Below are 26,078 nucleotides of genomic sequence, written 5' to 3' on the forward strand. Positions count from 1 at the left end.
CACCCCGGCACGGACCCCCTCCCCAACCTCCACCCCGGCACGGACCCCCTCCCCAACCCCCAACCTCCACCCCGGCACGGACCCCCCCCCCCAACCTCCACCCCGGCACGGACCCCCTCCCGGCACTCCCCCAGAGCCCAGCCTACTCTAACCCCCCCCCCCTCCCCCCCCCCCCCCCCCGCCGCACACACACACACACAAGCCGAGACACACCTCTCCTCACGCAATCAGTCTGCGGCCACGCCATTTCCTGCCCAGAGCCAACCCCCCAGGCCGTCACTCACCTCCTCGCTGGTCGGCGTGAGCCTGGAGCACCGGGTCACGCCGATGAAAAGGAGGTTTGATTGACGTCGACGTGAACGGTCATCACGTCGACGGGACTTCGGTCCATCCGGAAGGGAGAATATCGGCAGGCCGAAAATCGGCTGCCTTGCGCAGACCCGTGACATTCTCCGCGGCAGCGGCGCCATTAATGCTCCGCCGACTTTTCTCCCTTCGGAGACTTCGGCGGGGGCGGGGGCGGGATTCACGGCGGCCAACGGCCATTCTCCGACCCGGCGGGGGGTCGGAGAATGACGCCCATTGTTTACATCCGAGACATGTCTATCTGACCTACTCTCCTCTGCCAAACCCATGCTTGAGTCCAGTACCATTTTGGAGAACAGGAATTTTGTTTGCAACTATCAACCATCCCTTTAAACCCCTTGCCCCTTTAACAATCAGTAAAGTATCTTACAAACTTCGAAAGTGCTGAGAACACGCCTTTCTTCCTAGTAGCCAGCACTATAAATAGTTCCACCTCTGCTGTAAGTGAAACTCGCTTTTTGAAATTGGCTATCATCACCCATCTCTTCTAACAATTCCTGCAGCATGCTTTTGTACTTTCAAACTTTTGCTAAATGTCCTACCTCACTTTCTTTTCAAGGGTCCGCAAATGTGTTTCCCAAATTAATTCCAGCAATCCTGTCTCGATCTCTCAAAACAGGATTCCACTATGCCACAATGTCCAAACTTCCTGAACCAAAGGTGCAAATGACATAATCATATTTTTGGCCATATTTTTGACATGATGGCCCGCACCATCCTCTGCCAACATTAATCCTAGGTTTCCCACGCGTGGTGGGGCGAAACTTGCTTCTGCCCACTCTAACCTATCTGATTGTAGCCAGAGTTTCATCAACATTGGATACTTCCTGCCCACCACAATTCATGAGTCTCCACAGATCCCTTTCTTGGCTCCCCGATCTTCCTAATGTGCATTTCCTTCAATCTCGTCTATTCGCTGCTCCCAATGTGGTCTACTGTAAATTAGAGAGACTAACCGCCGACAGGGTGGCCCGTCCGCAAGCAGGACCCAAACCTTCCTGTCGCTTGGCATTTCAACTCACCGTCCTGCTCTCATGTCCGTCTTTGGCCTGCTGCAGTGTTCCAGTGAAGCCCAACGCACACTGGAGGAACAGCCTTTCGGACTTAACATTGAGTTCAACAACTTCCGACTGTGAACTCTCTCCTCCACCTTCACCCCATTTTTATTTCTATGGGCGGCATGGTTAGCACTGCTGCCTCACAGCGCCAGGGATCCAGTTTTGATTCTGACCTTGCGTAACTGTATGTGTGGAGTTTGCACATTCTCCTCGTATCTGCGTGGGTTTCCTCCGGGTGTTCCAGTTTCCTCCCACAGTCCAAAGATGTGCAGGTTAGGTGGATTGGTCACTATAAAAATTGCCCCTGAGGGTGGAGTGCAGGAATAGGGTGGGGGATTGGGCCTTTCAAAAGGTCGATGCAGACTCGATGGACCGAATGGCCTCCTTCTGCACTGTAGGAATTCTATGATTAATTCATTTAATTTCCTCCATCCAAACGTTTTCGTTTCACCATTGTTTCCCCCTTCTACCGCCCCATCCCACTGGGCCATCCATTCCCTGTTCCTAGTGTCCTTTGACACACTGCATACCTTTATTCTGCCATTAACACATTCTAATCTATTAATGTGCCACTATCGGCACCCTTCTTGATCACCCCCATTTACCTTCCCTTTCTCTTTCTGTCCATGACATGTTTGTCAATCTCCACCTCCTGCTGGCCCTCTATCCAGTCCCACTGAGCCCCCCCCCCCCCCCCCCCCCCCCCCCACCCACCCCCGCCACCCACCCCCGCCACAGCCGTATAAATCTGGCCCTATTTCCAGTCCTCTCTAGCTTTGTAAAGAGTCATCCAGACTCGAAACGCTTCTCCCTCCACAGACACTGTCAGACCTGCTGAGATTGTCCAGTATTTTTTGTTTTTGTTCCTCATAGATGTGTTTCTCCTTGACAACATCAATCAGAAACATGAGGGCAGCTTCCACTTCTCCATCCCCTCTCTCGACCGCTCCACTCTCTCTGTTTAGTCCAGTCTTCGCTGCGATGCAATTTCCTCGAGTGTTGGTGCAGCCAAAACTTGGCTCCAACAAACTCTGAGCCCTTGTTACTGATGTCCATTCCCTATCTGCCTCATGTCTCGGGCTGAACCAGATTGCTGATAACCTCAGTGTCCTATTTGACCCTGAGACATGTTTCTGATTTCTGATCCTCCCCATTATAAAGAATGCCTGCATTCACCTCCATAACACTGGCATGCACAGCTCAATATCTAATCCATGCTTCTGTCACTTCCAGACTTGATGATTCCAATGCACTCCTGATCTGTCATTCTCCACTGCCATGAACCTCAACCATTCCAAAATTCTGCTTTCAGTATTGTCACTCCCAGCAGGTCCAGCTCACCTATCATCCATGTCTTCACTGACCTAAATTCCAAAATGTAAAATTGGACTTCAAATTAAAAATTCTCATCCTTGCTCCTCCCTCTTCCTCGAAAGCTGCTCTAACCGTACAATCCCCCCCATAACTCTGTTCTGGTCTATTGCACACCCGCCCACCTTCTCTCCCTATCATTGGCCACCATGTCTTCAGCCACCTAGATCCCACATTCTGGCGCTCTCTTTCTAAACTCCTCTGCCTGCCTCTCCTTATTTGAGACTCGGCTTAAAGCCCAGCTCCTCCAGCAGCTTTATGGTCACCACCTCCTAATACCTCACTCACTGGCTTGCTGTTCAATTTTTCCACACATCTCTGTGAAGCATATTGTGCGTCGACACAAAAGGTGGTATTTAACTGCAGGCTCTTTGCTATTTTTGTTCTTGTTACCTGAACCCTTGGAATGGGTTTCTTGACTGCATACGGTACTTCATCATGTTCCTGGACCACTTCATTCAGTTCCTTCTGTTTCAGTTTATGTTCTGCTATAATCTTCATGCGCTGTTCCAGGTAAGGGCCGAAACTGGGCAAATGCTGAAAGACAGCCAAGTAAAAAGTGAAGAGATTAAATTACCTTTGCTTTTACTGGAAGCTGTACATTTACGGTCCTGACAATTGGCACGTATGTGTAATGTTTAATATCGAACACTAACAGAGACCAGAAAATTCAAAAGGCTGCAGTTTGCTCTACTTTGTAACAGTTCCAACAAAGTATTTTGTTCACTTAATGTAGGACAGAAAAGGACATTTAAAACGGGGCGAACAAAACGGAGATTGCTGGCCTTCCCCTTTTCCCCCAATGACTCCACCAGGAGTGAAATGGATAATATTTTTTTCAAAGAAGGTGCAGTAGGTTTCCACTGGGGCAAAGTGACCCATCAGGAATCAGCTTAGGCTCATCCATAAGACCATAAGGTCATTCGGCCCATCGAGTCCACTCCACCATTCAATCATGGCTGATTTCAACTCCATTTACCCGCTCTCTCTCCATAGCCCTTAATTCCCTTAGCCCTTAGAATAAAAGGGAGTCACTTTAGAACAGAGATGAGGAGAAATTTCTTCAGCCAGAGAGTGGTGGGTCTGTGGAATTCATTGCCACAGAGGGCGGTGGAGGCCGGGACGTTGAGTGTCTTTAAGACAGAAGTTGATAAATTCTTGATTTCTCGAGGAATTAAGGACTATGGAGAGAGAGCGGGTAAATGGAGTTGAAATCAGCCATGATTGAATGGTGGAGTGGACTCGATGGGCCGAATGGCCTTACTTCCACTCCTATGTCTTATGGTCTTATGGTAATTCCTCGAGAAATCAAGAATTTATTAACTTCTGTCTTAAAGACACTCAACGTCCCGGCCTCCACCGCCCTCTGTGGCAATGAATTCCACAGACCCACCGCTCTCTGGCTGAAGAAATTTCTCCTCATCTCTGTTCTAAAGTGACTCCCTTTTATTCTAAGGCTGTGCCCCCGGGTCCTAGTCTCCCCTGCTAATGGAAACAACTTCCCTACGTCCACCCCATCTAAGCAATTCATTATCTTGTGGTTTCTATTAGATCTCCCCTCAACCTCCTAAACTCCAATGAATATAATCCCAGGATCCTCAGACGTTCATTGTATGTTAGGCCTACCTTTCCTGGGATCATCCGTGTGAATCTCCGCTGGACCCGCTCCAGTGCCAGTATGTCCTTCCTGAGGTGTGGGGCCCAAAATTGCTCACAGTATTCTAAATGGGGCCTAACTAATGCTTTATAAAGCTTCAGAAGTACATCCCTGTACATCCAGTGATGGAGCAGCTACTTTCTGAGGCAGAGGCTCAATCTGCCCAACGTGGACCTGCCAAAAAATTGTTTCATTATGAATTCAAGCATTGCTGCCTTTGGAAGGGGGCTCTCCCAGGCTGGAGGACTAGCCAACAACTAAACATTCACGTCATCATCTACCATCAGGCTTTTAAATAATTTAATGTGTTATGGACCCCGGACGATCAGCTGGGCTAGCAACTGGCTCAGGATATTTTAAACATAAGATTAGTGAACTGTTGGCACTCAAAGGGATAGATTTCAATCTCCGTTGTGTGAAAGCAGATGTTTAAAAAAGTCTCAAAATGTGCATTGGACAGCTGAGTGAAGTGTAGGTTCGTCAATTTCTTTCTTCCCAGTGGGGAGCCATATCTGACGGGTGTGTGTTATAGCAATAGGGCTGCAAAACCATTTAGATCCCGGCAGGTATATGGGGTTAGGCCACAGATCAGCCATGATCTCATTAAATGGCAGGACAGGCTCCAGGGGCTGAATAGCCTACACCTGTTCCTATGTTCCTACATGTGAACATGTCACAGAGAGTACAACATCAGGACCACTGATGTACAGTGACTAAATCATTCAAATTCCGTTTTTAATTACATGGCATTCTGCGAGTTGTCCTGATGCTTTGGGAATCGAATTCCACAGATCTGTCCATGATTTTGACATCTTTAAATTAACAAAGGGCTAGAGAGAAGCGATTCCCTCTGGTGGAGAAATCAAAACGCCAGAGGGGATAATTTAAAAATTCGAACCAGGCCATTCAGAACTGAAATCAGGAAGCAATTTTTCACACGGTAGGGAGAACCTGGAAATCTGTCTCCCAAACGGTAGTGTATGGCAGGAAAATAGGAGATCTTAAGATTGAGATGTATTTTTTTCTCAGGTAATAGTATCAAGGGCGGCCCTGGTTATCATTTCCCAATCTTCTCTGGCAAGATGCATGGTGTCAGAAGACTAGAGGACTGCTACAGTATAGTTGTTTGAAAAGGAAGCAAGATATAGATTAAATAATATCACTGATTCCCAGAATTGTTACAGTGCAGGAGGACGACATTCGGTCTGTCTATGTTTGCTCTCCGAAGGAGCAATTTAGCCAATGCTAGTCCCCGACCTTCTCCACATGGCCTTGAACATTCTTCCTTTTCAGATACTAATCCAATTCCCTCTTAAATGCCTTGCAGTGCATTCAAGATCCCAACCATTTCTTGTGTGGGAAAGATTTATCTCATGTCTGCATTGCTCAATTTGCTATTTGCCCTAAATCGTTGCCCTCTGGTTCTCGATCCCTCCATCAGTGGGAACAGTTTTCCCCTTGCCCTCTAAGTCCAGACATCACATGATTTTCTATTCCTCACCAACACTCCTCTCAACCTTCTCTTTTCCAAGGAAAACAGATTAAAGAGGTTTGGTGTATCCACGTTATTGAATTACAGTTAGCCTACCCACGGTGGTGGGCAAACGATTGGAAAAGTTCTGAGCGACAGTATTAATCATCATTTGGAAAGGCACAGATGAATAAAGGACAGTCAGCAAGGAATTGTTAAGGGAAGGTAATGTCTTATTTGTCTACCTTGATTGAACTTTATGAAGAGGTAACTTCCCGAAGGCGGGTCGATGAGGTTTCTGTATTTGGTGTCATTTTAGCAAGGCTTTAACAAAGCCTCTCATGCCATACCGGTCAGAAAAGTAAAACCCCATAGGATCTAATCACAGTGGCAAGTGGGATCTAAATCGGGCTCAGCGGTAGGAAGCAAAGAATTTTTAAAAATAAATAAATTTAGAGTACCCAATTATTTTTTCCAATTAAGGGGCAATTTAACATGGCCAATCCACCTATCCTGCACATCTTTTGTGTTGTGGGGGCGAACCCACTCAGACATGGGGAGAATGTGCAAACTCCACACGGACAATGACCCAGGGCCGGGATTCGAACCCGGGTCCTCAGCGCCGTAGGCAACAATGCGACCAATTGTGCCACCATGCTGCCCGCAAAGCATAATTATTGATGAGTTTTTCTATCAATGGGTTTCTGCATGGCTGAGTATTAGGTCCTTTATTTTTCATGGTATACATTAATGATCTTGACTTAAATATAGTGGGCATGATTATGATGTTTGCAGATGATACAAAAATTGGCTGTGTGGTTGATAGCGAGTAAGAAAGCAATGGACTGCAGTAAGATATCAATGGACTGACTAGTCAGGTGGGCAGAAAATAAAATTCAATCCCGATAAGTGTGAGGTACTGCATTTGATTAGGGCAAACATGGAAAGAGTATGTACAATAAATGTTAGGAATCTGAGAATGATAGAGAAGTAGTGGGATCTTGAATTACATGTTCATAGATTTCTGAAGGTAGCTGAAAAGATGGTTGAGAAGGCATAGGAGATACTTTGCTTTATTAGTCAAAGCATTGCAGTGGGTCCAGACCAGGACTCCACTTTTAGTTAAGGTCATGGATTACAACCCAACTCTTTGGGAAAACTCTGAGGAAACGTTACTGCGCCACATGAATGGCAACACTGACCAGTAGCCAGCTTTTATATGAAAACAAACTTAAATTTGAACACAGAATTAAGCAAATTAGTGACAAATAAATAACTTTACAGTTAACAGGTACAACAGCTTAACTTGCTTCCTGAAACCTGCCTCTACATTTAAGCAACCCAGATATTTCAAATACCACTTGTGGATAAAACTGACAACCACCTTTTACTTACTTATCTTGGTGGAGAGTCCTTGGAAAGAGAGAAACCTTTTTTAGGACCAAGTTGAAAACCTTCTGCTCAGCGTCGAGCCCTAAAAGCAACTCCGTTGTCCAGACAGACCTGGCCTCTCCCATTAGCTACACCAGCTGCACTCAAAGCACACAACATTCTTTTGTCTCTTGTTACAAGATCTGCCTTAATTTGTCTAGCTACGCTCACACTGTTGCAACATTTCATGAGCTCTCTATCTGCAAACAGGTCAAATGGCTTTTAATGTCTATTAGCAAAACACTTACTCTGTAAAAATCACTGATTACCTCACTGTTAATCGAAGCTCTAGCAGACACACTCTTTGCAAGCATTTTTAAAAAATTTAGAGTACCCAATTACATTTTTTCCAATTAAGGAGCAATTTAGCATGGCCAATCCACCTACCCTGCACATCTTTGGGTTGTGGGGGCAAATCCCACGCAAACATGGGGAGAATGTGCAAACTCCACACGTGACCCAGAGCCGGGATCGAACCTGGGACCTCGGTGTGGTGAGGCTGCGGGGCTAACCCACTGCGCCACCATACTGCCCCTTTGCAAGCATTTTAACCTTGGCTTTTAAAAACATTACTGCAAAAATACAAACAATAAAATACGACAATGTTCTTATATTCATCACATATAGAATTTAAGAGCAGGGATGTTATGCTTGAACCAAATAAAACACAGGATCGGCGACAGCGAGAGTACTGCGTACAATTCCAGTCACCACATTTACAAGTAGGATCCGATTATTGAGAAGATTCACAAAAATGGTGTCAGGATTGGAAACTTTAAGCCATGAGGAAAGATTGTTTAGGGTGGGATTGTTTTCTTTGGAATAGAGGAGGCTGGGGGTGCTGATTTGATTGAAGTGTATACAGAACTATGAGGAACCTAGATAGAATGGATAAGATAAAGCTATTTCCCTTCGCGGAGAGGTGAATAACAAGACATAGATTTAAAGTAGCTGGTAGAATGTCTAGAGGGGAGTTGAGGAGAAATTCCCCACCCAACTTACTCCTTCCAGTGTGGTCAGCATGGACTGTACCAATGGATCACCTCTCATTACCCCTCTTAGCATCTCCCTCCAGAATATCTTCCACATGTGAACATGGCCCTTGCCATCCAAAAGCTTATTGTGGATGACTGCACCGCCATTATGGCTTTGACATAAACCTGGCTGAGGAGGTTCTGACACACTTTGGCTCGATGAAGCCTCCTCACCTGGCCACAGCCGACGGTGTGGCTCACTTAATCACATCTTGGTCTGTCCCCTTAACCCTTTGAAACTTTCTCCTCCTGTGAGCAGCTCACCTTGTTCCACCCGTCTGAACTCTCATTTTAAATATTTATCCTGTACCCAACCACCACTCAGCAAGTATCTCCATTGCTTTCTTCTCTCAGCCTCTGCACTGAGCCACCTTTCGACCTTTGTGACTTCAGCTACCATCTCAACTCATCGTGCTCTCTCTCTCCCAGTTGACATGCCTCTTACTCTTTTGCACTCTTATCCTCTCCCTCCAAATAAATTCCCTATCCAGATTCACAGCCGCCATCGCCATGACCTTGCCATCTCACATGGCCTCGCTGGTTCCATTATGCAAATCACAGATAAGAATGGCCCTCATCGCCATTCAAATTAGTCCAAAGAATCAATATTGGGCCCCATACATGTCTGCAAACACTGCTCACTATTCCAGGATAATCTTGGAATTCTAAGTTAACACGTGCCTTTTTCCTCTGTTGCAAACTGTCCTCTTAAACCCTTGATTTCCACCCTCACCTCCAACCACCTCCATGGCCCCAGGACCATCCGGCACAGCCATATTTAAATGAGCCTAAATACGTATATCTGGATCTCGCACAGCGAGGGCAAGATCCAGATCGTGACATCTCGGGAGATGTCGTGAGCATCACGAGTCCCGTGACGAGGCTGTTAAATTGCGCCCTTTGTGTCCCTCTTTCTGTTTCTCAGATATCTATTGAGAAAGGCTCCATTTTCTAACTTGCAATGAAGCACAGACTATGAGAATACACCATTCTATTTGCCTGAGAAGTCTTCAGAATTTAACTCCTGATTCAAGTGGGATAGGAAAGACACTGAGGGAGAAATGTGCTCTCCAGTGCTGTTATATAGACATTTGATATCATTAATGAATGACATGGGGTTGCACAGATAGCAGCAGCCTGTGGTGTTGCCTGCCTGCGGAATCGATACTGGCTACATCGCTTGAAGCTGAACTCTACAAATGACACACAAATCCCCCGCTCTAATTTGTTTTCCATTTCTCAAGTTGATAAACTTTATGAAGTTTATAGGATTTTTACAATTTGGACATGAAATAAAGGTATGCAATCCATATAGTGATGGAAATTGATCACTGTTTACACACATGCATTTACACACGCACACACATATACACATGCGGACACACACGGGGCAGATTTTTATGCACCCCTCTCCCCGTCCCACCCCCCTCCCATCCACCCTGGTGGATTTTCAGGCGGGAATGGGGAACATGAAATTGCATGGACAGGATTCCCTCTGGGTTCTTGCCCGTAGGAGATTTGGGAATTTGAAAACCGAGCACATTGCACGATTGCTGTTGCTCGCTTAGCATAACCAAAGCAGCGTTTGTCACAGATGCACACGTTCTGGTAATGTGGGATATTTCAGTCACCTCTTTTCTCTTGGGTCTTATTGCTGCTGTATTTGGTCCCACCAGATGTGCTGAATCCAGCCCATCTGCAGATAATGGACATTTTCAGTTAAAACCTCCGTCCGTCTTCTGAAAAGTATTAGGTGCTAGTTAGAGGTTGACAGCCCAATGCATCACCTGATGCACCATTACAACCCTAAACCGGGGAAGCCTTCATAGCCCTCACTGAAGAAAGGAAAGTAGAGTACGATTAAAATTGATTCTCAGCCAACGCTTGGCTAATTGAGATGCTCATAAGTTAAAATATTACATTGAGGCTACATTAAAGAAGCATAATGTGACTGTCAGGAGCATTATAAGCCAAAGGTTTTGATATTAGCCATATGTTTCAATACTTTGAAATTATTTACACACTTAGTTTTAAGATACAATAAAGAAGGCTTCTGCAAAGTGGGTGTGGCCAACTTGTGATATTATCCGTGTGTCACTCGAGGAACACTTGCATGACACATTGATACGTCAATGTACAAAGGTGTTGGTTGCAGGAAGTAAATCAAAGTGTATCACTAATGATCTCCTAGGCAGAATCAGATTTTGCATATCACTCATTATCAGGAGATAATGTCGATTTAATCAAAGGTATATCTGACTTTTAGAATTCACATAATTTCGAGCATTGAACAAATTGATAGGATGATTATTTCGATTAACCTTCCAGAGGTAAAATCATTGGCTGTTCAAAATACAGTTGGGTTGTCTGATGGAAGACGTACAATGCAAGAGGGATCATATTTGATGAGCTGAATTACCTTTCCTCATCCCTGGTTTATTAATGCTTGTTGTTGGCAAGATTCTAGAATCCATTGTTAAGGATGAGATTTCTAAATTCTTGGAAGTGCAGGGTCAGATTAGGACAAGTCAGCATGGATTTAGTAAGGGGAGGTCGTGCCTGACAAACCTGTTAGAGTTCTTTGAAGGGATAACAAATAGGTTAGACCAAGGAGAGCCAATGGATGTTATCTATCTTGACTTCCAAAAGGCCTTTGATAAGGTGCCTCATGGGAGACTGCTGAGTAAAATAAGGGACCATGGTATTCGAGGCAAGGTACTAACATGGATTGACGATTGGCTGTCAGGCAGAAGGCAGAGAGTTGGGATAAAAGATTATTTTTCGGAATGGCAACCGGTGATGAGTGGTGTCCCACAGGGTTCAGTGTTGGGGCCACAGCTGTTCCCTTTATATATTAACGATCTAGATGACGGGACTGGGGGCATTCTGGCTAAGTTTGCCGATGATACAAAGATAGGTGGAGGGGCAGGTAGTATGGAGGAGGTGGGGAGGCTGCAGAAAGATTTAGACAGTTTAGGAGAGTGGTCCAAGAAATGGCTGATGAAATTCAGGCTGATGAAATGTGGGCAAGTGTGAGGTCTTGCACTTTGGAAAAAAGAATAGAGGCATGGACTATTTTCTAAACGGTGACAAAATTCATAATGCTGTACTGCAAAGGGACTTGGGAGTCCTAGTCCAGGATTCTCTAAAGGTAAACTTGCAGGTTGAGTCCGTAATTAAGAAAGCAAATGCAATGTTGTCATTTATCTCAAGAGGCTTGGAATATAAAAGCAGGGATGTACTTCTGAAGCTTTATAAAGCATTAGTTAGGCCCCATTTAGAATACAGTGAGCAATTTTGGGCCCCACCGCTCAGGAAGGATATACTGGCACTGGAGCGGGTCCAGCGGAGATTCACACGGATGATCCCAGGAATGGTCGGCCTAACATACGATGAACGTCTGAGGATCCTGGGATTATATTCATTAGAGTTTAGGAGGTTGAGGGGAGATCTAATAGAAACTTACAAGATAATGAATGGCTTAGATGGGGTGGACGTAGGGAAGTTGTTTCCATTAGCAGGAGAGACTATGACCCGGGGGCACAGCCTCAGAATAAAAAGGAGTCACTTTAGAACAGAGATGAGGAGAAATTTCTTCAGCCAGAGAGTGGTGGGTCTGTGGAATTCATTGCCACAGAGGGCGGTGGAGGCCGGGACGTTGAGTGCCTTTAAGACAGAAGTTGATAAATTCTTGATTTCTCGAGGAATTAAGGACTATGGAGAGAGAGCAGGTAAATGGAGTTGAAATCAGCCATGATTGAATGGTGGAGTAGACTCGATGGGCCGAATGGCCTTACTTCCACTCCTATGTCTTATGGTCTTACATTTGCACTTCCAGGTGTGGGTGACAGGGTTATGGGGGGGGGGGGGGGGGGGGCTGGCTGCATCACGTCATGTTCATTCTTGCAGCAATTCTTGGCTCTTTGAATAAGCTGACATTTCATGCAACACTGAGAGAGCGCTGCATGGTCAGAAGTGCTTTCTCTCAGATGTTATTACTGAGGCCTTTTCTGGTGTCTCAGGTGAATACAAGGGGGGGCGATTCTCCGAGCCCCGCGCCGGGCCAGAGAATCGCCGTCACGACGCCCCGAGGCCGGCGCGCGATTCTCCGAGGTGCGGAGAATTGGCGCCGCCGCGTTTGGCGCGGCGCTGGTCACGGGCCGCTGGAATCGGCGGGGCTGCCGATTCTCCTTCCCGGATGGGCCGAGCGGATACGACAGAGTCCTGCCGGCGCCTTTCACCCCTGGTCGCTGCCGGCGGGAACTCTGCGCGAACGGTCGGGGGGCGGCCTGTGGGGGGGAGGAGGGGGGCTTCTTCACCGGGGGGGGGGGGGGGGGTGGGGCTCCGATGGCATCTGGCCCACCATCGGGGCCCACTGATCGGCGGGCCGGCCTCTCCCCCCCCCGCTGGCCCCTGAACACCGACGATGTTGAGTTGGGGCCGGCGTGATAAAGAAGTCTCCCGCGCATGCGCAGGTTGGCACGGCCCAACTGCGCATGCGCGGGTTGGCGTGGCGCCCATTTGGCGCTGGGAAAGGAGGCTGGAGCAGCGTGAACTGCTCCAGTGCCGTGCTGGCCCCCTTTGGGGGACAGAATTGGTCGAACCCGGGCCCGGTTCGCACCGTCGTGAAATGCAACGGCGTTCACGACAGGGCGAATACTTGGGCTCCATTTGGGAGAATCGCCCCCAATATTTTACAATTTTAAGGCTTTCAAAGAGTTCAAATTATCCCTGGTTCTGTAAAATCAAACTTCTCAGATTAGCAGTAGACTTAAGGGTTAAATATCTAGGAAAAGGAATCTGGGAAATTTGCTAAATGGATAAAGCATTGTTAAATCAAAACAGGGGGTAATGAACTGCTTCCCTTTATTCTCCCAAGGGGAAAAGCTTCACAGACAACAATGATTAACGGGGCAGTTAATTGGCATTAATTGTTATTAGGCGAAGTTGCTTGGTTACTCCTGAAAATGACTCAACTTCCAACTGTAACCGTAGTATTGAGACTTATGAAAATAGCCTCACTGGCAAATCTATGGTTGAATTCTAATATACTTCCCTTGTCAGCAGATAGTACTTATTATGTATAATTTTCTATTTTGCATTTGTTTCTTAACCACACACAATAGTATAATCCAAACGGAACTCTTCCAGTTCATCAAGAATGATTGGAGTTATGTTGTTTTCATTATACAATAGAAATATTATATGTCCTCCACACAATGGCATGTATCTATGGAGTTCAATTAATTGATTGCTGCACGAGTGGAGAATAGTTAAGTATTCGCTAATGTGAGCAATGATCCATGTCACTGTTGAACTGTATACACTGACCAGAACTTTCAATTTCAATGCAAAGGGAACTTGAGTCGGCTGCGAGACAATAGTAAAGGGCTACAATCAGGGAGTATGAGAAAGAACTTGGAAGAGATATCAAAATCAGCACAAGACAACTTTGACAATTATATTAGGAAATTAGCACGGCTAAGAGCAACGGGAAAATTGATAATGGGGATTGATGTGTTGGGTGCTCTGGATCCGTGGAACACATACAGGCCACCAACACTTAAAATAGTACAACACTATTTTATTAAGTTAGAAACTATTGAACATACTTTCACTGTGGGTTAACACGATGTTAGATTAAACTAAAGACCTGTGCCTGTCCTAACCAGTCTATGCACTCAGCACATGGTGAAGATCTGTGCTGTAAGCTGTAAGCTCTGTCCTCCAAGGAGGCTGCACCCGAATGAGCGGGAACTCTGATGCCCCCTGTCTTAATCGTGAGTGTTCTCTAACTGGTGATTGGCTGCGGTGTTGTGTGTGTTGATTGGTCTTGCTGTGTGTCCATAAGTGTGTGTGTATCTGCACCATGATATACTGGTGTATATTATGACAGGGATATTGGGCGTGATCGAAAGGCCTCGGTGCACCTGACTCGATGATGCAACAAAGCCTTTAAATCTCGCAAGAGGCCTCTCCTGAGATTTGCGATGCTCGGAACTCCTCGCAAGATCTCATGAGATTTCCTGAGATGCCGCGATCTGGATCGTGCCTTTGTTAGACGAGGCATAACAGCACCTGGAGGGTCGTTCAGGCCATCGGAGGCCCCAGGGTGGTCGGGCCTTGGGCAGGATGGTACCCTGCCACTCCCGCTGGAACCTGGGCATCTTGGCACAGCCAACCTGGCACTTTAGCACTGCTACCCAGCCACCCTGGCAGTGCCACCCTGGCAGTGCCACCCTGGCACTGCCAGGGTGCCTGGGTGGAACTGCCAGGCTGGCAGTGCCAGTGATTGGGCCTGGGGCTGCCCTGCCTTTAAGTGGTGGGGTGAGGGGGGGATGCTCGAGGACCCCCTAAGAAGTAAGATGGGGCATGTCTGGAGGCCACGATAGGATGTCCGAGGGGAATCGAGAGCTCAGGGCAGCATTTAAACTGGCGCCCCGATCTCAGCTCACCAGTGCAGGAAGTGAGGTAAGTGCGGCCTCAGCCTTCCTCGCCGATGCCAAAAAACCAACAGAACCCTGTTTGATAGCGGGGTAATTCTCAGCTCTGCAGGTGGCAAGAAACACCCCGCTATACGTGCCCAAAACACGGCGTTAAATCGCACCCATTATAAATGAAAAAAAACTAAAACAATATGTTAAATATACTTTTATTCAGCATTTAAAGTAGAGGAAGAGGTTAATATGCCACATACCCCGAGGCAACTAATTTTGAGTCAGTGATCGAGACTCACCCTGATTGACGAAAGCAACTTCACATTAATGAAGAAAATAACAGCACTAATGAAAGTAAGGACAAGCCGCCAGGCCCAGATGGTTTCCATACCTGGATTTCCAAGGAAGTAGGTGAGAACATTGCAGATGCCCTAACTATGATCTGCCATTCGGGAACTATCAGATTTGAAAATTGCACATCATTCTGTTATCTAAAAAAAGTGCTGAGGTCTTATGGCCCAGTTAGCCTATTGTCTGTTGTCAGGGGAATTACTGGAGTCCATAATTAAAGTTAGGGTAACTGAACTCTTTGAAAATGTTGAGCTGATCACAGAGAATCATCATGGTTTTGTAAAGGATAGGTCGCGCCTGATTAAATGGATTGGTTTTTTCGAGGAGCTGACTGAAATGGTAGACAGGGGAATGTTTATGGATGCTATTTGTATAGATTTCCAGAAAGCATTCAATAAAGTCCCTCAGAAGAAACCGCTGGCTAAAGATTAAACACCTGGACTTAAGGACAAACTATTGAACCAGTTGAGAAATTGGCTGAGGCAGTAGGAGACATAATGGGCAGGTACCCGAGGTGGTAAGATGTGACCACTGGTGTCCCACAATGATCTGTGATGAAGTCTCCACTATTTACATTTTCATTAATGACGTAAAAGACGGGATAGAAACCCAGTGCTCAAAAACAGGCCGCATTATGGCCAGTAGACTTTGTAACACAACGTTACAAGATTAAGTTAATGCGCAAAACTGTGGCAAATGGTTTTCAATGCAGCCAAATGTGAGGTCATCCATTGTGGGCCTAACAAAGGAGAGAACACAATACTTTCTAAGTGTTGAAACACAAGATACAGTGGAGGTCCAAGCAGACTTAGATATACAGATACATAGATTACTTAACTCTCAGGGACAGATACAAAAAATAATTTAAAAAGCTAATGGAATTCTGGCCTCCATATCTTGGTGACTAGAATACAAGGGGTTAAAAATACAGCTTCAGCGACACAAAACCCTGGTTAGACTCAACTTGTGCTCAACTTGACTTGTTATCTGTCACCCACATGTGGGAAGACAGGTGGATGGACCCATAAAATAGGCTCCCATGTCATTGATGCCATGCCTGCTGCCAGGTGCCCTGCCCCTCCACCTCTCTCACTGGGGCCTTGCTAAGACTGAAGGCTCAAACTTCCGGGTGCGGCGATGACCAGCTGAGTCGCACGTTTCGGCAGCTCCCTGTGAAACGGACTTTTGGGCTCTTGATAGGAGCCCCAGCGGCAATTTTAACGGCTGAAAACACCGTGCGGTAAACCAGAAGGGTGTTCCCCCTGGACACGGATGGAAAAAGGAGAGGAAAGTGGCCGGATTGCAGCGGATCCTTTGGAACAACGGCAAGGAAGGCAAGCAGAAACCAAGATGGCGTCGGAAGGTGGCAGTTTCATATGGGGCCCTGAACAACAAGAGTTTTTGAAACGCTGCGTGGAGGAGATAAAAAAGGAAATGAAGAAAGAGTTGTTGGCCCCGATATTACAGGCGATTGAAGGGCTGAAAGAGGAACAAAAGACCCAGGAGCAGGAGCTTCGGGTCGTGAAGGCGAAAGCAGCAGAGAATGAAAACGACATACAGGGCCTGGTGGTGAAGTCGGAGATACAGGAGGCACACCAGAAACGATCTGTGGAGAGGTTGGAGGCACTGGAAAATAATGCAAGGAGGAACAACTTGAGGATTCTTGGCCTTCCTGAAGGTGTGGAGGGGGCGGACGTCGGGGCATATGTGAGCACGATGCTGCACTCGTTAATGGGAGTGGAGGCCCCGACGGGTCCGTTGGAGGTGGAGGGAGCATACCGAGTTATGGTGCGAGGACCGAGAGCAGGAGAAGCTCCCAGAGCCATAGTGGTGAGATTTCTCCGTTTTAAGGATAGAGAAATGGTCCTTAGATGGGCGAAGAAAACTCGGTGTAGTAAATGGGAGAACGCGGTGATCCGCGTCTATCAAGATTGGAGTGCGGAGGTGGCGAGAAGGAGGGCGAGCTTTAATCGGGCCAAAGCGGTACTTCACAAAAAAAAGATAAAGTTTGGAATGCTGCAACCGGCAAGACTGTGGGTCACATATCAAGGGAGGCACCACTACTTTGAGACGGCGGATGAAGCGTGGACTTTTATTGTAGAAGAAAAGTTGGAATGATTGGACTACGAAAATGAACGTTTGGACAAAGTGGTGGGACGAGTGGGGGGGGAGGGGGGGGGCGAAGAGGGATTGTATGATTAATCCTGCGGTATGGTAACTTTTCTTTCTCCCACAGGTGGTGATGGGGGGAGGTGGGGAGGGAGAGGAGATGGGGCGTTGGCCATGGGAGGCGGGGCCGAGGGAGAGGCGCGGGCTTGGTTCCCGCGCTATGATAATTATGGCGGGAATAGAGAAGCAGGAAGGAGGGGGCGCCGCACGGGGCGAGCCGTGATCACGGGGGGAAGCCGAGGTCAGCCAGAGTTTGCTGACTTCTGGGAGCAACATGGGGGGAGTAATTACGCTAGCGGGGGGTCTAGCGGGGGGGGGGGGAGGGGGGAATTACTGGGTTGCTGCTGCTGGGGAAAGGGGGGAGTGGGTGCGGGAAAGGATGGGCGGGGGGGCACCGTCTGGGAGAGATACAGCCGCGTGGGAACTGGGCGAGAAGCTGGAAAAAGATGATGGCTAACCGGCAAGGGGGGGGGGGGGGGGGGTGGGAAGCCCCCCAACTCGGCTGATCACGTGGAACGTGAGGGGGCTTAACGGGCCGATAAAGAGGGCACGAGTACTCGCACACCTTAAGAAACTTAAAGCAGATGTGGTCATGTTACAGGAAACGCACCTGAAACTGATAGATCAGGTTAGGTTGCGCAAAGGATGGGTAGGGCAGGTGTTCCATTCGGGGCTGGATGCGAAAAACAGGGGGGTGGCTATATTAGTGGGGAAGCAGGTAATGTTCGAGGCAAAGACTATAGTGGCGGATAACGGGGGCAGATACGTGATGGTGAGTGGCAAATTACAGGGAGAGATGGTGGTGTTGGTAAACGTGTATGCCCCGAATTGGGACGATGCCAATTTTATGAGGCGAATGCTAGGACGCATCCCAGACCTAGAGACCGGAAAGCTGATAATGGGGGGAGACTTTAACACGGTGTTGGAACCAAGGCTGGATAGGTCGAAGTCCAGGACTGGTAGGAGGCCGGCAGCAGCCAAGGTGCTTAAGGATTTTATGGAGCAGATGGGAGGGGTGGACCCGTGGAGATTCAGTAGACCTAGGAGTAAGGAGTTCTCGTTTTTCTCCTATGTCCATAAAGTCTATTCACGCATAGACTTTTTTGTGTTGGGTAGGGCATTGATCCCGAGGGTGAGGGGAACGGAATATACGGCTATAGCCATTTCGGATCATGCCCCACACTGGGTAGACTTGGAGATAGGGGAGGAAACAAGAGGGCGTCCACCCTGGAGAATGGATATGGGACTAATGGCGGATGAGGGGGTGTGCTTAAGGGTGAGGGGATGCATTGAAAAGTACTTGGAACTCAATGACAATGGGGAGGTTCAGGTGGGAGTGGTCTGGGAGGCGTTGAAGGCGGTGGTTAGGGGGGAGCTGATATCAATAAGGACACATAAAGGGAAGCAGGAGAGTAAGGAACGGGAGCGGTTGTTGCAAGAACTTTTGAGGGTGGACAGACAGTATGCGGAAGCACCGGAGGAGGGACTGTATAGGGAAAGGCAAAGGCTGCATGTGGAATTTGACTTGCTGACCACAGGCACTGCAGAGGCACAATGGAGGAAGGCGCAGGGTGTACAGTATGAATATGGAGAGAAGGCGAGCAGATTGCTGGCACACCAATTGAGGAAAAGGGGAGCAGCGAGGGAAATAGGGGGGGTGAGAGACGAAGATGGAGAGACGGAGCGGGGAGCGGAGAGAGTGAATGAAGTGTTTAAGACATTTTATAAAAAATTGTATGAAGCTCAACCCCCGGATGGGAGGGAGAGAATGATGGAGTTTTTGGATCGGCTGGAAATTCCCAAGGTGGAAGAGCAGGAAAGGATGGGATTGGGAGCACAGATCACGGTAGAAGAAGTGGTGAAAGGAATTAGGAACATGCAGACGGGAAAGGCCCCGGGACCGGACGGATTCCCAGTTGAATTTTACAGAAAATATTTGGACTTGCTCGCCCCGCTACTGACGAGGACCTTCAACGAGGCAAAGGAAAGGGGACAACTGCCCCCGACTATGTCAGAAGCAACGATATCGCTTCTTTTAAAGAAGGAAAAGGATCCGCTACAATGCGGGTCCTACAGACCAATCTCCCTCCTCAATGTAGATGCCAAGGTCTTGGCCAAGGTAATGGCAATGAGAATAGAGGAATGTGTCCCGGGGGTGGTTCATGAGGACCAAACTGGGTTTGTGAAGGGGAGACAGCTGAACACGAACATATGGAGGTTGTTAGGGGTAATGATGATGGCCCCACCAGAGGGTGAAACGGAGATAGTAGTGGCGATGGATGCCGAGAAAGACTGAAGGCTCACGAGGCCAGGTAGGCAGGATACAACTTGGTTTATTTACAGCTAACAATACACAAATCATTCTACTCCTCTCCCCGCAAGGTCTCCCTCCCCGACCTGCTCCCAGGGCGGAGTTTATATCCTGTGGAGTTCCTCCAAGCAGGGAGAAGCTCCGCCACCCCTCCCCCGTCACCTGGGGAGCTCGTACTCTAAAGTGAAGGAGGGGAACCGGATACAATGTAGGTTCTGGCCCCTTAGGGGGCCGTAACAGGTCTGTTGTGAGATCTTGAAATGTCTGAGTCCATTGCTGATTGTGTCTTCCTTGGCCTAGCCACAGTACTTCCATTGGCCATTGCCCTTGGCTGTGCTGCTGGCACTGCAAAGCTGACTGCCTCTGACAGCATTACGAGGTGAGTCCTGCTCCTGGAGGGCAGGGGAGGTCCGCCTCACAATAATTAAAGGCCTTGTCATAATATCCACTCATGTATATAATGAGATGCAGACAGGCACTGATTGGCACACAGGATAACCAATGAACACACACGACACATAACAACCAATCACCAGACAGGACACCACCGTTATAAACCACACAGGGCATTAAAACTCTCCCTCTCTCTACAGGGCACAGCTACTGAGATAGTAAGAGTGCACAAGCCAGTGAGCACTATCACCATGAAGTAGAGAGTTAGTCTGGTCAAGCCAGTAGGAGGTTATCTGTTAAATTGATAGAGTGTCAACTCACAGCAGACTATGTACAGCAATCAGGAAGTTCAATAAAACAGTGTTGGACCATCTCCTGTGTCAGAAGCCTGTTTCTAGTTTCACTGCATCCAGTTGCAGGCAACGTTTAACCAACTTACTTAACACATCATGGTACCAGAGTGCTATTAATTCTAACGAACCTACCTCGAGTGCATCTGCAATGACCAGCAAGCAGCCATCCAGAGGCATGGAAAATATCCAGCCTCCTCCACAACTCCGGATCTCCGGCAACCTCGGCGCCAACGGGAAAGTCTTCAAACGAAAGTTCCTCCTGTACATCGCGGCCTCCGACCTCGAGGCAGCATCGGATGCCAGAAAGATCGCGCTGTTCCTGTCAACTGCGGGGGATCATGCCATTCACATCTATAACTTGCTTACGTTTACGGATGGTGGAGACAAGGCAAACTTCAAGACAGTTTTGCTGAAATTTGACAGCCAGTGCAACATTGAGGTGAATGAGAGCTGTGAACGGTACATCTTCCAACAGAGGCTTCAGGGTAAGGATGAACCTTTTCAGTCCTTCTTGACCCATCTCCGCTTTCTAGCGCAGCCATGTAATTATGACTCAACGACTGATTCCATGATCCGGGATCAGATCGTTTTCGGGGTCCAGTCCGACTCCCTGCGGGAGCCGCTCCTCAAAATCAAACAGTTGACCCTCTCCGTCATCATCGAAACGTGCGTTGTCCATGAGCACGCCAGAAATCGCTACTCCCGCATCAAGGCGGCAGAAACTGCAAAACTGGCCTCCCACGAGGCAGAAAGGGTGCAGGCCATAGCGAAAATGCAAGGCCTGAGCATCGAGGAGAGTGGCCGTTTCGCGCGCTTTTCTCGGATCCCCACGCATGCGTGCCACGACCGGGTGGATGATGAGGCCGAAGACCCTGAGGCGCATGCGCGAACGTCGGCCGACCATTTCGTGGTGGTATGCCAGGCCCGTGCGGTTGCGGTCTCTGGCGGTGAATGCGGACCGGCACCACAAACCTCTCCACGGTCCCCATGCGGCCAGTGGGCACAGCCATCTTCCTACTCCAGGGCCACGTACGGCCCCCCGAGCGCCGCCATCTTGTCCCGCGGACGCCACATTAGAGGAATCGGTGCCGCCATTTTGTGCACACCCAGCCATGTGCGACCAATGGGAGCCGCCATCTTGGATGAACCCCCAGGACCCCAGCTCGGTTGACCACACACTGCCCGAAGAGAACACTCAACTGCTGCGACTAGCCTCGGTGACTCTGGATCAGTCCCGGCCTCGAACACTCTCAACTGCTACAATGACTGTATTTATCAACGGCACGAGACGCCCTGCCTAATCGACTCTGGGAGCATGGAGAGCTTCATACACCCCGACACGGTAAGGCGCTGTTCTCTCCACATCCACCCAGTTCATCAAAAAATCTCCCTGGCCTCCGGTTCGCACTCAGTAGAGGTAAAGGGGTTTTGTGTAACAAACCTCACAGTCCAGGGAAGGGAGTTCAAAAATTACCGGCTCTACATCCTTCCCCACCTCTGTGTGGCCACACTCCTAGGTTTAGACTTCCAGAGTAACCTCCAAAGTCTAACCTTCAAATTCGGCGTCCCTCTATCCCCCCTCACTGTCTGCGGCCTCGCGACCCTTAAGGTCGACCCGCCTTCCCTGTTTGCGAACCTCACCCCGGATTGCAAACCCATCGCCACCAGGAGCAGACGGTACATTGCCCAGAACCGGACCTTTATTAGGTCAGAGGTCCAAAGGCTACTGAGGGAAGGAGTCATTGAAGCTAGCAACAGTCCCTGGAGAGCTCAAGTAGTGGTGGTAAAGACCAGGGCGAAGCATAGGATGGTCATCGACTACCGTCAGACCATCAACAGGTTTACGCAGCTGGACGCGTACCCTCTCCCCTGCCTTTCCGACCTGGTAAACAGGATCGCGCATTACAACGTCTTCTCCACGGTGGACCTTAAGTACGCCTACCACCAGCTCCCCATCCGCACAAGTGACCGCAAATACACTGCCTTCAAGGCAGATGGGCGGCTCCATCACTTCTTAAGGGATCCCTTTGGTGTCACCAACGGGGTCCCGGTCTTCCAGCATGAGATGGACCGAATGGTTGACCGGTACGGTTTACGGGCAACATTCCCGTATCTCGATAATGTCACCATCTGCGGCCACGACCAGCAGGACCACGACACCAACCTCCGAAAATTCCTCCAGACCGCAAAGATCCTTAAACTTACATACAACAAGGATAAATGCGTGTTTAGCACCGACCGCCTAGCCATCCTCGGCTACGTAGTGCGAAATGGAGTTATAGGCCCCGACCCTGAACGCATGTGCCCCCTTATGGAGTTCCCCCTCCCTCACCGCCCCAAGGCCCTGAAGCGCTGCCTCGGGTTTTTCAGTTCCTACACCCAGTGGGTCCCCAACTATGCGGACAAGGCCCGTCCTCTGATTCAATCCACAGCTTTTCCCCTGTCGATAGAGGCCCGCATGGCCTTCAGCCGCATCAAAGCAGACATTACAAAGGCCAAGATGCACGCCATTGACGAGTCCCTTCCCTTCCAGGTCGAGAGCGAAACGTCTGACGTAGCTCTGGCGGCCACCCTCAACCAAGCGGGCAGACCCGTAGTCTTCTTCTCACGTACCCTCCGTGCTTCCGAAATCCGCCACTCCTCAGTCGAAAAGGAGGCCCAGGCTTTAGTAGAAGCTGTGCGACATTGGAGGCATTACCAGGCCAGCAGGAGATTCACTCTCCTTACTGACCAACGGTCGGTTGCTTTCATGTTCAATAATGCACAGCGGGGCAAGATAAAAAACGATAAGATCTTGCAGTGGAGGATCAAACTCTCCACCTTCAACTACGAGATCTTGTATTGTCCCGGGAAGCTAAACGAGCCTCCTGATGCCCTGTCCCGCGGCACATCTGCCACCGCACAAGTGGACCGCCTCCGAGCCCTCCACGAGGACCTCTGCCACCCGGGGGTCACTCGCTTTTTCCATTTTGTCAAGACCCGCAACCTGCCCTACTCCATTGAGGAGGTCAGGACTGCCACCAGGGACTGCCAAATCTGCGCGGAGTGCAAACCGCACTTCTACCGGCCAAAGAGGGCGCACCTGATAAAGGCTTCCCGTCCCTTTGAACGCCTCAGCATGGACTTCAAAGGCCCCCTCACCTCCACCGACCGCAACACGTACTTCCTGCACGTGATTGACGAGTACTCCCGGTTCCCATTCGCCATCCCCTGCCCCGACATGACCGCAACCACCGTCATCAAGGCCCTCCATAGCATCTTTGTACTGTTCGGGTTCCCCGCCTACATACATAGTGATAGGGGGTCCTCCTTTATGAGCGACGAACTGCGTCAATTTCTGCTCAGAAAGGGCATCGCCACAAGCAGGACGACCAGTTACAACCCCCGGGGTAACGGACAGGTAGAGAGGGAGAACGGAACGGCCTGGAAGACCGCCCTACTGGCCGTACGGTCCAGTAATCTCCCGCTGGCAGGAAGTCCTTCCGGATGCCCTCCACTCCATCCGATCACTGCTTTGTACCACAACCAACCAGACACCTCGTGAACGTCTCCTTGCCTTCCCCAGGAAGTCCTCCTCTGGGACCTCGCTCCCGACCTAGCTGGCAGCTCCCGGAAGCATCCTGCTCCGAAAACACGTGCGGGCGCACAAGTCGGACCCGTTGGTCGAGAGGGTCCATCTTCTCCACGCTAACCTCCAATACGCCTACGTGGCGTACCCCGACAGCCGACAAGATACGGTCTCCCTACAGGACCTGGCGCCTGCCGGAACCCCACGCACACCCCAGCCACCAGTCCCACCCTTCCCTCCACCAGGGCACCTTACAGGAGGATCGGTCCTTCCGCCGGCCCCGTCTAGGCCCCCCCACCCACCGACGCACCCCGCAGGCGCTCCCTTCCCAGGTCAACCGTTTTCCCCACCAGCGCCGTCTCGGGGTGTCGAAGCTGCCATGGAGATCGAAGCCACACTCCCGGAGTCACAGACGCCCGAGCCTCCACCGGAGTCACTACCGAAGCTCCGACGGTCATAGAGGATGACCAGGGCCCCCGATCGACTGATTGCTTCATTTTAAATTGTAAATTTAAATCATAAATTGTAAATAGTTATTAGAATTGTAAATAGTTACAAAACACTGTACGGAGGTTTTACGGTACCTCCATAACTAATTCTACCACGTTGCCATGTTCGTAGTATCAGGCCACCACCCCCGCCGGACTGTTTTTTAACAGGAGGTGAATGTGGTAGTAGAGGTATTACGGTACCTGGTAATGCTGGAACACCATTGGTAGAAACTGTATGCTTCCTGTTGGTCAAGATGTATGGTAGCTCCGCCCTGCTAGGCCTGCCAGCTCCTTGACTACAATGGTAATGCCATAGCTGCCAGTGTATTGTGTCAGCTAGGTGTCTCTCACAAAGCAATCACGGCGACGTTGAGATTTGAGATCGTCCGACCTGACAAGGCATCCCTGCCCGATCCTCGCGCATGCAAACTCCTAAATCTGGTACAGCGAGTTCATGCCATGTCCTTGACACCGGCGACGGCCTCGCCCAATGCGAATCTCCAGGCTGAGATAGATGACATTCTCACACAATACCACAGTGTGTTTGATGGGATGGGCACGCTCCCATATCGCTACAAGTTATTGCTCAAGCCGAATGCCACCCCAGTCACCCATGCACCATGCCGGGTGCCGGCTCCTCTCAAGGATTGTCTGAAAACGCAGCTACGAGAGCTCCAAGACCATGGCATCATCTCATAGGTCACGGAACCCACAGACTGGGTCAGCTCCACAGTCTGCGTCAAGAAACCCTCTGCTGAACTCCGCATTTGTATTGATCCCAAAGACCTGAATCGCAGGAGAGCATTACCCAATCCCGAAGCGTGAAGAATTGACCTGTGAGATGGCTCACGCCAAATTCTTTACCAAGCTGGCGTCTCCCGTGGCTTCTGGCAAATTCAGCTGGACAAGTCCAGTCGGAAGCTGTGCACGTTTAACGCTCCGTTCGGCAGGTATTGCTCCAACCGCATGCCTTTTGGTATCATCTCAGCTTCCGAAGAATTTCATCGCATAATGGAGCAAATGGTGGAGGGCATCGAGGGTGTGCGAGTCTATGTGGACGACGTGATCATCTGGTCCACGACGCCCGAGGATCACACTGCTCACCTCAAACAGGTTTTCCAGAGGATTCATGAAAATGGCCTCCAGCTCAACAGGGCCAAATGCTCGTTTGGGCGGTCCGCTATCAAGTTTTTAGGTGACCACATTTCATAGCAAGGTGTGCAACCTGACGCCGACAAGATGCTGGCAATCAATGCCATGAAGACACCAGAGGACAAAAAGGCGGTCCTCCGCTTCCTCGGGATGGTAAATTTTCTCGGAAAATTCATTCCCAACATGGCATCCCACACCACGGCCCTCCGGCACCTCGTTAAAAAGTCGACAGTGTTCCAGTGACTTCCCGCACATCAAGCGGAGTGGCTTGAGCTGAAGGCGAAGCTCACCACAGCCCCAGTACTGGCGTTCTTTGACCCAACCAAGGATACCAAGATATCCAGAGACGCAAGCCAGGACGGCATTGGGGCGGTGCTCCTCCAGCGAAACGATCCCTCGTCCTGGGCTCCAGTGCCATATGCCTCCAGGGCCATGGGTCTCCTGACAGGAATAGTCAAGTTTCAT

The 26,078-nt window shown here is 49.3% G+C and overlaps 1 protein-coding gene across 2 annotated transcripts in view; it reads right to left on the reverse strand.

The window, feature by feature from the left end:
• The window catches only part of LOC140426151 (dihydropyrimidine dehydrogenase [NADP(+)]-like), a 1,098,238-nt gene that overhangs the window by 58,558 nt on the left and 1,013,602 nt on the right, over positions 1 to 26,078 (reverse strand). For both annotated transcript variants that reach the window (XM_072510567.1, XM_072510568.1), the window contains one exon: positions 3,189 to 3,332. In XM_072510567.1, coding sequence (XP_072366668.1) covers positions 3,189 to 3,332 — 144 coding nt within the window. The remainder of the gene's footprint in view (positions 1 to 3,188; positions 3,333 to 26,078) is intronic.

Source organism: Scyliorhinus torazame, chromosome 7, assembly GCF_047496885.1.
Source record: "Scyliorhinus torazame isolate Kashiwa2021f chromosome 7, sScyTor2.1, whole genome shotgun sequence".
Classification (NCBI taxonomy): Eukaryota; Metazoa; Chordata; class Chondrichthyes; order Carcharhiniformes; family Scyliorhinidae; genus Scyliorhinus; species Scyliorhinus torazame.